This window comes from Tachysurus fulvidraco, chromosome 26 (assembly GCF_022655615.1).
Source record: "Tachysurus fulvidraco isolate hzauxx_2018 chromosome 26, HZAU_PFXX_2.0, whole genome shotgun sequence".
Taxonomy (NCBI): domain Eukaryota; kingdom Metazoa; phylum Chordata; class Actinopteri; order Siluriformes; family Bagridae; genus Tachysurus; species Tachysurus fulvidraco.
Window position 1 is genome coordinate 12,593,752 of NC_062543.1, and position 15,539 is coordinate 12,609,290.

At 39.6% G+C, this 15,539-nt stretch overlaps 1 protein-coding gene across 1 annotated transcript; it reads right to left on the reverse strand.

Annotated features, from left to right (window-relative positions):
* Window positions 1-263: 263 nt before the first annotated feature.
* On the reverse strand, window positions 264-10,406 carry nrgna (neurogranin (protein kinase C substrate, RC3) a). Its single transcript, XM_027178592.2, has 3 exons — window positions 10,249-10,406; window positions 7,059-7,205; window positions 264-713 (listed from the first exon to the last, which is right to left on the reverse strand). The coding sequence occupies exons 1-3, from the start codon at window positions 10,261-10,263 to the stop codon at window positions 693-695; spliced, it is 183 nt and encodes a 60-aa protein (XP_027034393.1). The 5' UTR covers window positions 10,264-10,406; the 3' UTR covers window positions 264-692.
* Window positions 10,407-15,539: the final 5,133 nt, after the last annotated feature.

Sequence of the window (15,539 nt, forward strand, 5' to 3'; positions counted from 1 at the left end):
AAGAAAAAAACAGTTACAAAGACAGGTGTTTGTTCGAGGAAGGATATTAACGCAATTTTTCAAAATTAAAAAAAAAAAGTAAATTGCAGACTGACAGGAAAGCAAAAGAATCCATTTTTAATGCAGGACAATATTTCCTATTTAATGGACAAATATCCCAGCTTTTGGCTTTCAAAAGTGTCCCACAATGTTAAAAAAAAAAAATCAGTCTGAACAAAAAAAAAGGTTGAGGAAATCTTGTACAATGAAGACCTTGAAAGCACTGAATCCGAATCATTTTTATTAAACAGGCAGAAACAAAGCCACACTAGAAAAGGCAATGTAATAAATGCATACTTCTATAATGTAAGAACACAGAAGGGGAAGCAGGGGTGAGCACCAATAAATAAATAAATAAATAAACAAACAAACAAATAAATAAAAAACGGTTAGCGTTTTTGCAACAGAGAACTTTACCCTAAATGTTAGTCACTGAAAGCGAAATAAAACTGAAAGTATAGAACATGCTGAGGGGCTATGGTGTGCCACAGACTACTGTCCGAGCTATATCAGAAGCAGAGGAGTGAAAGCTCACAGGCTTAGTTTCTAAGTTTACAATTGTATATATTATACACTGAAAGTTTCTCTTCGACCTCTGGTTATTGCCGTGATGTGTGGAAAACTGTCAGGGCAGCGACGGATGTCCTCTCCTGCTACTTCTTTTCCCTTGGTTTCTGGAACAGAGACAGGACTGTCAGCTACAATATCATATGGTACAACAGAAGTAATCGACGGATAAATAAATCGCTCTACACAGAGGTGAAGTTGAATTTAAGCAGCAGTGGTGTAGTCACATGTTTCAAATGTCCTGATGATCAACAAACATGACCTTTTAGTCCTGTTACTGCTAGTCAGATACTTTTGGACAGAAACGGGGATCGTAAATGGGCTAAATCTTCCCGTTCTGTCTGAACGCTTCTAGCAATATAAGCCAGATTCTGCGGTTTCTGCCACCTTTTATGACACCTTTTCTTACATTTAAATAGCAACCTAGTGCTAAATAGTGCTAAAATTTTGGAACTTTTCATTTGTTAAACAAACAAACAAACAAACAAACAAAAACCCCACACAATTCCCACAGCTTGTTGATTTTGGTTTGTTATTTTACACATTTGACATAAATACACCGATTTACACCATACTGTATAAAGTACTGGTTTAAATCGGCACTCTGATTCACATTCTGAACTCCTGAATCAATACTTAAATAAACTCCATTTTATTCAGCACTACAAGGGTGTGTGCAGAAAATGTGCTGCTTTAAAAGCACATTAAAAGCATTTCCTGTGCATAAATAAAAGAAGCAAGACGGACGCTCCTGTGATCTATACTCCCGTGCCATCTGTATTATCGCCTAGCAACAAGTAATTAAGGCGCTATTGCTAGGAAACCGTTTCAGCCACAAGGCGTCTATGGGGAGAACAGAAATCCCAGACACAACATGCTCGGTGGAGTTGGGTTCGAAATGCTGCCGTGTTTGATATCAGATAGAAATCAGTGACATAAACAAACCTGTGGATCCTTATAGGGGCGAAGCAGTGAGGAGACTGCAGTGTGTTTGTGTCTGACATAAAACACCCTGTTATACAGTGTAAAGTAACAGAATACCTTTTAATGCAAAATGTTGACTTTTTTTACACACCATTCCTATCGCAGTCTTCGGATTCATTGTAAAATTGATATATCTTAAGTTTTACTGCTATATACACACACATTCTTATGTACTTTAAAAGTCTTTATATTTCTTCTATTATTGTCATATATTGTCCATTATAACTGCACACCAATTCTACCAGGACAAATTACATAAAAATAAATAAATAAAATTTAAAAAGGTCCTAATTTGCACTTATTTTCTTTTTTCTTTTGCTAAAACCCTCGGCATCGGAATGCAATTATAAAAGAGTCTCTGCTCAGATTTAATATGCCTGAGAGCGTCTCTCTTCAGGTACTTGCTGTGACAAGAGTACCTGTAAAGATCAGCAGATTGAACTGTGTTTTCATCATCTGTTTGAAAAACGGATAATGTAGACTGTTTACTGATGAATGACAATCTAAAGGAAGAAACTGAGTTATGCAATAGGGGGCTTTTATTTATTTGCTCTTAGAGATGCTGCAAAAAATATTTCTGTACCGATGAGCATGTTCTCTCCCAGCATGGTTCTGACTAAAGGCACAAGACACTGGGTTCAGTGATGTTAAAATGATTAGACATGTTACACTGATTAGACATGTTACACTGATTAAACATGTTACACCGATTAGACATGTTACACTGATTAATGTTACACTGATTAGACGTGCTACACTGATTAGACATGTTACACTGATTAATGTTACACTGATTAGACATGTTACACTGATTAGACGTGCTACACTGATTAGACGTGCTACACTGATTAGACATGTTACACTGATTAATGTTACACTGATTAGACATGTTACACTGATTAGACGTGCTACACTGATTAGACGTGCTACACTGATTAGACGTGCTACACTGATTAGACATGTTACACTGATTAGACGTGCTACACTGATTAGACCTGCTACACTGATTAGACGTGCTACACTGATTAGACCTGCTACACTGATTAGACATGTTACACTGATTAGACCTGCTACACTGATTAGACCTGCTACACTGATTAGACCTGCTACACTGATTAGACGTGCTACACTGATTAGACCTGCTACACTGATTAGACCTGCTACACTGATTAGACATGTTACACTGATTAGACCTGCTACACTGATTAGACCTGCTACACTGATTAGACCTGCTACACTGATTAGACCTGCTACACTGATTAGATGTGCTACACTGATTAGACCTGCTACACTGATTAGACATGTTACACTGATTAGACCTGCTACACTGATTAGACCTGCTACACTGATTAGACCTGCTACACTGATTAGACGTGCTACACTGATTAGACCTGCTACACTGATTAGACCTGCTACACTGATTAGACATGTTACACTGATTAGACCTGCTACACTGATTAGACCTGCTACACTGATTAGACCTGCTACACTGATTAGACGTGCTACACTGATTAGACGTGCTACACTGATTAGACGTGCTACACTGATTAGACGTGTTACACTGATTAGACGTGCTACACTGATTAGACCTGCTACACTGATTAGACGTGCTACACTGATTAGACCTGCTACACTGATTAGACATGTTACACTGATTAGACGTGCTACACTGATTAGACCTGCTACACTGATTAGACATGTTACACTGATTAGACCTGCTACACTGATTAGACCTGCTACACTGATTAGACCTGCTACACTGATTAGACCTGCTACACTGATTAGACGTGCTACACTGATTAGACCTGCTACACTGATTAGACGTGCTACACTGATTAGACCTGCTACACTGATTAGACCTGCTACACTGATTAGACGTGCTACACTGATTAGACGTGCTACACTGATTAGACCTGCTACACTGATTAGACGTGCTACACTGATTAGACGTGCTACACTGATTAGACGTGCTACACTGATTAGATGTGCTACACTGATTAGACCTGCTACACTGATTAGACGTGCTACACTGATTAGACCTGCTACACTGATTAGACCTGCTACACTGATTAGACGTGCTACACTGATTAGACCTGCTACACTGATTAGACATGTTACACTGATTAGATGTGCTACACTGATTAGACCTGCTACACTGATTAGACCTGCTACACTGATTAGACGTGCTACACTGATTAGACGTGCTACACTGATTAGACGTGCTACACTGATTAGACGTGCTACACTGATTAGACGTGCTACACTGATTAGACGTGCTACACTGATTAGACGTGCTACACTGATTAGACATGTTACACTGATTAGACGTGCTACACTGATTAGACGTGCTACACTGATTAGACATGTTACACTGATTAGATGTGCTACACTGATTAGACCTGCTACACTGATTAGACGTGCTACACTGATTAGACCTGCTACACTGATTAGACATGTTACACTGATTAGACCTGCTACACTGATTAGACGTGCTACACTGATTAGACGTGCTACACTGATTAGACCTGCTACACTGATTAGACATGTTACACTGATTAGATGTGCTACACTGATTAGACCTGCTACACTGATTAGACCTGCTACACTGATTAGACCTGCTACACTGATTAGACCTGCTACACTGATTAGACCTGCTACACTGATTAGACGTGCTACACTGATTAGACGTGCTACACTGATTAGACGTGCTACACTGATTAGACGTGCTACACTGATTAGACATGTTACACTGATTAGATGTGCTACACTGATTAGACCTGCTACACTGATTAGACGTGCTACACTGATTAGACGTGCTACACTGATTAGACGTGCTACACTGATTAGACGTGCTACACTGATTAGACATGCTACACTGATTAGACGTGCTACACTGATTAGACATGTTACACTGATTAGATGTGCTACACTGATTAGACCTGCTACACTGATTAGACATGCTACACTGATTAGACGTGCTACACTGATTAGACATGTTACACTGATTAGATGTGCTACACTGATTAGACATGTTACACTGATTAGATGTGCTACACTGATTAGACATGCTACACTGATTAGACCTGCTACACTGATTAGACGTGCTACACTGATTAGACGTGCTACACTGATTAGACGTGTTACACTGATTAGATGTGCTACACTGATTAGACGTGCTACACTGATTAGACATGTTACACTGATTAATGTTACACTGATTAGACGTGCTACACTGATTAGACGTGCTACACTGATTAGACGTGTTACACTGATTAGACGTGCTACACTGATTAGACGTGCTACACTGATTAGACATGTTACACTGATTAGACGTGCTACACTGATTAGACGTGCTACACTGATTAGACATGTTACACTGATTAGACGTGCTACACTGATTAGACATGTTACACCGATTAATGTTACACTGATTAGACGTGCTACACTGATTAGACATGTTACACTGATTAATGTTACACTGATTAGACATGTTACACTGATTAGACGTGCTACACTGATTAGACATGTTACACTGATTAGACGTGCTACACTGATTAGACGTGCTACACTGATTAGACATGTTACACTGATTAATGTTACACTGATTAGACGTGCTACACTGATTAGACCTGCTACACTGATTAGACGTGCTACACTGATTAGACGTGCTACACTGATTAGACGTGCTACACTGATTAGACATGTTACACTGATTAATGTTACACTGATTAGACATGTTACACTGATTAATGTTACACTGATTAGACGTGCTACACTGATTAGACCTGCTACACTGATTAGACGTGCTACACTGATTAGACCTGCTACACTGATTAGACGTGCTACACTGATTAGACATGTTACACTGATTAGACGTGCTACACTGATTAGACGTGCTACACTGATTAGACGTGCTACACTGATTAGACGTGCTACACTGATTAGACGTGCTACACTGATTAGACGTGCTACACTGATTAGACGTGCTACACTGATTAGACATGTTACACTGATTAGACGTGCTACACTGATTAGACATGTTACACTGATTAGACGTGCTACACTGATTAGACATGTTACACTGATTAGACGTGCTACACTGATTAGACGTGCTACACTGATTAGACATGTTACACTGATTAATGTTACACTGATTAGACATGTTACACTGATTAGACGTGCTACACTGATTAGACATGTTACACTGATTAGACATGTTACACTGATTAGACATGTTACACTGATTAATGTTACACTGATTAGACATGCTACACTGATTAGACGTGCTACACTGATTAGACATGTTACACTGATTAATGTTACACTGATTAGACGTGCTACACTGATTAGACGTGCTACACTGATTAGACGTGCTACACTGATTAGACGTGTTACACTGATTAGACGTGCTACACTGATTAGACGTGCTACACTGATTAGACGTGCTACACTGATTAGATGTGCTACACTGATTAGACCTGCTACACTGATTAGACGTGCTACACTGATTAGATGTGCTACACTGATTAGACCTGCTACACTGATTAGACCTGCTACACTGATTAGACCTGCTACACTGATTAGACCTGCTACACTGATTAGACGTGCTACACTGATTAGACCTGCTACACTGATTAGACCTGCTACACTGATTAGACCTGCTACACTGATTAGACATGTTACACTGATTAGACATGTTACACTGATTAGACGTGCTACACTGATTAGACGTGCTACACTGATTAGACGTGCTACACTGATTAGACCTGCTACACTGATTAGACCTGCTACACTGATTAGATGTGCTACACTGATTAGACGTGCTACACTGATTAGACGTGCTACACTGATTAGACATGTTACACTGATTAGACCTGCTACACTGATTAGATTAGATTTTACACTCATTAAAAAAAAGTTTGATGATAGGAGTCTTCAGTTTTTCCAGTAGCATGGTTATGTAAATAACCTTAATTTCTCTACTACTGATTTACTATGAATCACTGAATGGCAATGAAAAACAAGTCAATTATTGTCAAAACAATATAAAATTATTGTCCCTTTTCTTATTCCAGTTGCTGAATCTAAACCTGATCCGATCTAAATCAGCAAGTCAGGACAAAAACATGAATAGAGTGGGCTTTAGGGACACAGGTGTCTCCCACACCTGATTCCCACTAGAACATTATTAGATGTTTTTGAACAACATCCAGCTGTTCTGGGTAAGATAGCACTGCGGATGTTAGCTCAAGTGGTAACAGATAAACCTGTAATTAACCATGAAAAGTTCCGTTCGAAAGGGCACGAACTGAGGCAGAGGTGTGATAAATACCCACGTGATAATCCTCTGAGGAAAACAACATTCAGGTTCTTGTTTGTGAGCTGGAAAAGTGTGAAACACAACCTTGTTTTGGAGGAAGCATTGTTTTTCAAGTATCCAGAACTTTGTTTAGCCTGTTTTTTCTCACCTCTTCTCTTGGTTTGTCATCCTTCATCTTCTTCCTGGTCATGTGACCCCGGAAGCCGGCTTGGATCTTAGCAGCAGCCTTGTTAGCAGCCGGGTCGTCCAGTGGGATGTCCATGATGTCCTCGTCTTGTGGCTGAGCACAGCCCTCCTAGAGATCATAAAATTCAATCAATTCATTCAATTGTACTATTTAAAAATCAATATTTCGGTTTTCACAGTCACACTGACAGGAGTCTTAATTGTAAAGTATAAACGACTGTTGTGTGGTTTAGCCCTTTCCCTGAAAAAAAATTGTAATTCCCTTCAGTTCAGGCACAAATTGAACGGGTGGGATGATGCGCTGAATTGTATTTGGCCAGAAGTCCTTAATGATCTGTTATGAACCTAAATTCATAGTAATTATTATGCTACTCCCTTCGTAGAACCGTTACAGCAAGTTATGCCAGATGACAGTGTCATTATAGCGTAACAAACTAATCAGCATGGCATTTCCTAAAGCAATGAAATTCCAGCAATTCCCTTTAGTTTTATCTCTAATGATCCAGGCTGTAGTTGAACACATCCATCCTTCCTTGTGGGATTCTGTGAGAGCTTTTTTCGCCATTCCCACATGGCTAGTGCTTGTCATCATTGCCTGCTGAGGCCCGAATTTCCGACATCGCATCTAATTTAGCTAGTCTGCTGGGGATTCACTGCACTGTAGAGACCGAAGTCTTGTGGATCCCAAGCGTCACCTAGGAACTTTGCGAAGAACCGTGTTGAGCAGAAAGGAAGCTTGAGGTTCCTTAGGGGCTGCTCTGCTATTACAGAGGGACAAACATGCGATATATTGTACGACAAACAAGGCCCCGTGAGCCTGTCTTGCTCATTCTTCTCAAAAGCATTTCATAGAAGCCAAAGCTGAGAAACTGCACGAGACTTGATATTTTTTTAGCTCGCAAAGACCTTTGAATATTAATGGTGCTCATTCATATTAGAATTGGATAAGAAATGTGCCTAGCAACCAACATACAGTAGGCACAGCTACCGAACCTGATTGACATGGAAACATCTTGTGTGAAATTGCACTTGCAAACGTATATTGCTGAAACAGTGGCAGTTTGGAACATGCAAATGGCCATCTGTCTCATCCTTCACAAGCTTGATCTTTGGATTCGGCTCAGATAATGCAGCTAGTGTTAGTGTTTCCATAAAGTTCTCAGCCCTCGAGTCAGAGCCCACGCTTATGCAACATTCTTCACTGCTTGTGTCGCTGGCGATACTTTGTGTCGCCGGGCTTTGACTACAGAAATCGGGAATCGGAAACGTCAATAACGTTGAACGTTGTTTCCAGCAAACATTGTGACAGATAATACGACAACACAAAGCTTTTCAGCAAAGCCACCTCAACTAAAGAGTGCAATTTCCGCCGTGCCTCGGCAACCCGAGCGGCAGTTTAATTACTACTTACAAAGCAGACTCACTGTGAATCTACTCATCCTTCTATCCAACACACACACAACACACACACACACAACACACAAGTAAATCCTAGTTTTTTTTTTATTAACAGATCCTGTGCACATTGACATAAACCAGTGGTTTGTGTTTATAGTCCTAACTACAATCAAAGCTTTCTGACCAATCAGAATCTGGAATTCAATAGCGTCACGGTATAAATATGAACGCTACGAGTCACTTTTAACATATATAAGTTTGTTTTGATTGTTTTTTCAAGCAAATCTAGACCATATCACGATACATAACGTGTATCGTAGAAATGCCTTCAACAATCACTTAAACACTTCAGGATGCAAGAATTGAAATATATCTAATATTAATCTTGAATTTTCTTTTCTATTAATATTTATATCATTCTTTATAATAACCTTTTGTTCTATGTTTATGTTTATGTAAAGCTGCTTTGAGACAACGTCAATCGTAAAAAAAAAAAAGCGCTCGAATACAAATAAATTCGAATTGAATTTGAATCAAATTGAAGAATGTGAACAAAACACTTCATCACATATCGTACAAATTCATCGCAGCTTGTTAACAAATGATGCAAAAAGTCATAAATGCACAAATAATGAAGTATGTGGGGAAATATACGGCTCTTTAAAAACGCCCACACGGAAACTGGGAACTGTGGGGGGAAAAACGATTTGTAAAAGGATTTGCATGTTGAGGTGCGGATTCATTAGTATCACAAAGCCAATCATTTTTGCATAGACACATTTTTTATGTACAATCTCCTGTCGGTCACATTATAGTCTATAAACTCAGATTATACATGAAGAATTTAGATATGTATAAAAAGCTTATCAAAGAAACAAGTTCGGCCAATATTCCACATCCTACACACACTCACTCACACACACACCCACACTCACTCACACACACACACCCTCTCTCTCTCTCACATACACACACACACTACGCGCGCGCGCACACACAACACCACACGCACGCACACACACACACACGCGCGCGCGCGCACAGACACAACACACACACGCGCGCGCGCGCACACACACACCCACACGCACGCACACAACACGCGCGCGCGCGCGCGCGCGCGCGCGCGCGCGCGCGCGCGCGCGCGCGCGCGCACAGACACACACACGCGAGCGCGCGCGCACACACCACACACACCACATGACAAACACACACGCTCGGCTCGCACAACACGCACACACAAAACACACATCACAACACACACCAACACACACACACACAGCTACACACACACGCTCGCTCTCGCTCTCTCGCACACACACACACACACTCCACACACTCTCGCTCTACACACTGCACCACACACACACAACACACACACACACGCGCGCGCATCACACTCACACACACACACACACACACACACACACTCTCTCTCTCTCTCTCTCTCTCTCTCTCTCTCTCACACACACACACACACACACACACACACACACACACACACACACACACACACACACACACACACACACACACACACTCAGCAGCTGATTCTTATGTAACCGCTCAGCCAGTGCAGTTACCGTTCATTTACAGTTACAGTGACGTTAACATTCTATAGACGACATTTTGAAACCTTGGAACAATTTTTCACCAGAGAGAAAAAACGACTTCAATTAGTTTTTTTCGTCAATGTAAAAACTCCAAACTTTAAAGAATCCTCACAAGTTTGACCAAGAATGAGCTCTACTTACTTTTCGACAGTCCATGGCGAGGTAAATAGAGTTTATTAGCTATAATTCGTCTGGACGTTGATGATAAAGTTGCCTTGAGGTAAGAGAAGCTCACTGAGGCGTTCTGTCAGAGCGGCTTCGTCTCTGATCTATAGCAGCTCCAGCTCCATCCCACCTCCGCGCCTCAACCTCGGCGACCAATCAGATTGTGCGCGTGGACAAGAGCAAACCAACAGCCAATCGGCTTCCGTGGCAGCTCAGGTAGCAACCAATCAGCATCTCGAAGTATAATCGCTTACAAAAGATAACATCTGTTTTTGTAATTACAGATGTGACAAATAAAGTCAACAACAACAAACAGTGCACACACACTCAAACACACTCAAACACGCACACACACACACACACACACACACACACACACACACACACACACACACACACACACACACACACACACACACACACACACACAAAACCACAAACACACAAACACACACACAATTACAGGTAACCTGAAGGTAACACACACACACACACACACACACACACACACACACACACACACACACACACACACACACACAACCACAGGTAACCTGAAAGTAACACACACAACCACAAACACACACACAAACACAAACAACCACAAACACACACACACACACACGCACACACACACACACACACACACACACACACACACACACACACACACACACACACACACACACACACACACACACACACACACACACACACACACACACACACACACACACACACACAAAACCACAGCCAAAACAACTGATTTATGCCTTGGCATAGATTCTAGATGTTTCTTGAATTGTAATGTTGTGAGGTAAATTAATTCTTTCAAAAAATATTCCATCACTTGGTGTTTTGGTGACTAAATGGCATCTGATTGATCAGTGTAAATATCAGTGTAAAGAATGGTTGTAAAAAAAAAACTGACACCAATACTTATATTTAGTATTGAGAGAAAATGCTTCATTCATCATACAGTACAAACATTTGGGGTATGTTGATAAAGGACATAGTCACTCACCATCATTTTTATTCCCCTTTAAAGTGACAATTCACCAAAAACTAAAACAAATTTCATGTATTAAAGCGCACTGCATCAAAATTTTACCTGTTTATCGTTGCATTTTATTGATGTGGAACACTTATAGCATCTATAAACAGCTTACCTTACATATTACATATTCGTTTTTGTATTTAGCTCCCAAACTTTGAAATAGTCTTTCTGATAGTGTTCAGGGCAGTGTTCAGACACACTATCAAAGATTAAATGTAGATTAAAAATTCATCACTTTAGTCAGGCGTACACATAATGCATCCCATAAGCTTGTGCTCTAATACATCTGACCAAATGCACATCATCATCTAGTGCTTGATAATATTATGAACAGCAGCTACGTTAATCCCTCTCCACTGCTTCTCTCTTTCTACCCATTCCGAGCCATCCAGAAATTGTACCAGCTCCGATCGTCTTCCGTGCCATGAAGATTTTGGACCTCCACTGAGATGAGGCAGACTCTGTGAGAATCCTGAGGCATCTAGAGATCCATCAGCTCCAGTTGGACTCTGCTATACTAAAGAGGAGATGCAAACTCCATGTGGTCTATGAGGACAACAATCTCCTCATCAATATAACATTTATCAGACTGTATATTTATAATCACACCCTACGGTGTCACCCATATGAGGATGAGGTTTTCCATTGAGGCTGGTTCCTCTCAAGGTTCCTTCCTTTACCATTCAAAGGAGTTTTTCCTCCTCACAATCACCTGAGTCACCTCAGACTTGCTCATTGGGGATAAATACAAGCACATTTAAATATATCTAATATTAATCTTGAATTTTTGTATTATATTAATTTTTATATTATTCTTTATAATAACAGTTTGTTCTATGTTTATGTTCCGTAAAGCTGCTTTGAGACGATGTCAAGTGTTAAAAGTGAATATAGAGCAAAACAACGTTTGTTTTAAACATGCCGATGACTCTAAAAACCAACTATTTTTTTTTTGGTCATATTTGGTTGACAAAATTTATTTTAGCCTGTGATCTGATCGATTTAAACACTATAGATAAAATGGTGAGGAAGTCTGGACTGGCGATAGGTCGTGAGAGTTATCTGACAGAAAGAGATCTGTGGAGGAAGCTAAAATTTTCCTTGGTCATCTCATTCAGCGGGGGTGTGATGACAGATACTTGAGTGTGTCCTTTGTAGAAGAGAACTGTATCCTTGGGTGACTCCCACACACATCTTTACAAGTGTATTACTTTAGAAAAAGGCTCTTGACAAAAGTATTGTTCCAAAATGCTGAAACGTGCAGATATATATATATATATTTTTTTTCTTTACTGACAAAATTATCTTTAAGCCATGGAACAAAAAACAACCTGAACACTTCACACAGATGAGTAGGATGATTGTACAAAATTTAAATGAATAATTTTAATATTTTTACAGCAGAAATTCTGTCAGTGGTTAAGAAGCGTGATTATAGGTATACATAACCTGATCATAATGTATCTGATCTAATGTTTTTAATTTCTATTCATTCAGATTCAGACTGCTTTATTTTAATATTACATATAACGTCCGTATACTGCGTCTTTATGTCATCATCTAAAAAAAACTTTACATATTACATCCCAAGAGAACATAAAGGTATAGCATCTTTACCACAGAAGCTTTAAATGATGTTCACACCCTTGCAACTTGTTACCTCCTTCTTTTTTCTTCTCATCTGGTGTGTAGCGTTTACACGAGGTAAATAGTGGAGAATGGGAGATAATTAGTTGAACGATGGACAGAAATCTAGGTTTCCATACAAACACTTTTGTTTCCATAGTGTTTCTCTTCCATTGGCATCACTTGCTTTGTTTATAGGCCAGTAATCCCCAAGGCCTGCATGTGGGTTGAGGTGGAACAGGATGAAACATTTACGCCATGATAACCTTACACCCCGCATCACAGTTTACAGTATATGCATAGAATTGTATTTTATTTTATTTTATTTCCAGCTTTCTTTCACCAGCTATTAGAGTAGTTTTAAGAGGATCCTAGTGATCAAGAATTTAAACAATATGAAATTATTTCAAAATATTTTCCAAATGCCTTATTTTGTTTTTATTTATAATCATTATTATTGGATAAATCATAAAATTGAGATTAATAATAATGATATTTCATGTATACTATGTACTATTTCAATAGGCTAGAAAGTGCTTCTGAACAAAATCTAATATTTAAAAATTTGTAGATTGAAGACTGAAGATCAGTCACACCAAAGAAACCGTTCATTCATTTACAACAATGTTCTTTTTTCATTTTTCTAATAAAATTGTTTTAAAAAACAAATTTGTTCTTTATAATGAGCAGTCAGACATTTCTGCAATGTGGTTAATACAAAGAGATCAATACACAATTTGTGGGGACATCCAATGCTCACCAAGACATATAAAACCCAGTGAACAACGAGGCTTGCTTATTTATTTATTTATTTATTTATTTATTTATTTATTTATTTATATATTTATATTGCACTTTCCTCTTTTTCTTCTTATTAATATTATCTTACACTAAGCACACGAAATGCACACACCAGGAGTTAATGGATTTGCTGCCATCTAGTGTTCAGTGTTCATAAATACAGTTTCTACTTTATGAATTCATAACAATTTGTTTAGTATTTCAGTGGTGTAGGTAGTAAAGTGAAACCAAATAAAATTGATATTTGAAAACCTTTAACAGAAATATTGCACAAGGGACAGATGTTGACCAGGTTCATTATTCATGGCATGGAGTGTTTTTTTCCTCTCGTCAGCCAAACAGAGACAGAAAGACACTGCATCCGAGAAGGAGGAGATGTTCTTGAGCGTAACCTCAGAAAACATAAAATATAAACAAAAATCACTTTCATAATTCTATCTGCATGTCATGAATCTCATTTTTTAAGCTACACATGGTACTTTCTAACAGTCCAAAAATGACACCTCTTTGGTTTTGCCATATGATTAAATCAGGAGCAGAGTTTAATAGTGTTGTAGATTATTTTGGACCTTCAGACCTTTTAGACTTGCTTAAGGGCACCGTTGTTGTGGTATTGCTGGCCCGAGACTCGAACCCACAACCTTAGGGTTGAGAGTCAATCCTCCTAATCCTAATCTTTCATTTATTCGTTCATTTTCTACCACTTATCCAAACTTCTCGGGTCACAGGGAGCCTGTGCCTATCTCAGGTGCCATCGGGCATCGAGGCAGGATACACCCTGAACGGAGTGCCAACCCATCACAGGGCACACACACTCTCTCATTCACTCACACCCTCACACACTACGGACAATTTTCCAGAGATGCCAATCAACCTACCATGCATGTCTTTGGATCGGGGGAGGAAACCAGAGTACCCGGAGGAAACCCCCGAGGCACGGGGAGAACATGCAAACTCCACACACACAAGGCGGAGGCGGGAATTGAACCCCCAACCCTGGAGGGGTGTGAGGCGAACGTGCTAAACACTAAGCCACCGTGCCCCCTCTAATCTTAATCTTGACTTTTATAAATCACTGCACACTACTTTGTATTCCAAATATGACAATTAGAAAAATAGATATTCTCTAAACATAAAAACGTACCTGGGTGCTCTTCTTTGTCCGTTGGCAGAGGAGTGGAAGACTCTGAACAGAATATAAATATGATTTATTAACTATAGCTCAGGCATTCTGATAAGACCAGAAATAAGTCATAATCCTGAAAGAAATTCTGGAAAATTATAAAGTGGCATGTATGAGAATAAAGTTTCTATTTAATCATTTTTTACCTCCAAGAGACAACACGAAATCTCTATTTTTTACATCACTCACAAGATCAAAATCTCTTTTTTTTTGGTTACGGAGAGAGGACACAAACTTATATATGTCAAAATATATAATCCATTCTAAATAGTCCATGCTAAATACCTGTCACCTGCACAAGCTCGATGATATCATCCAGGAAAGCATGACGCTTGCTCACTGAGCACACATGCTTCCCAAAGTCCTCCTCCTTCACCTTGTGGATGATGAGAGTGATGTTTCCTGGTGTGTAAAGTGCTGAGTAACCTTGTGTGCAGTTCCTGTAGTCCTTGTGCTTGATGAAATGACAGAGCAGTGTGCTTTTGGGGCTCTTCCACTGTACAGAGAGCTGCTCAATAGCTCCATGTGCCTCATAATCATACTCACAGGGCATACTGAGAGCCTGCGTGAGTGGAGAATGAAGCTTCAGGGCTGTCGCTG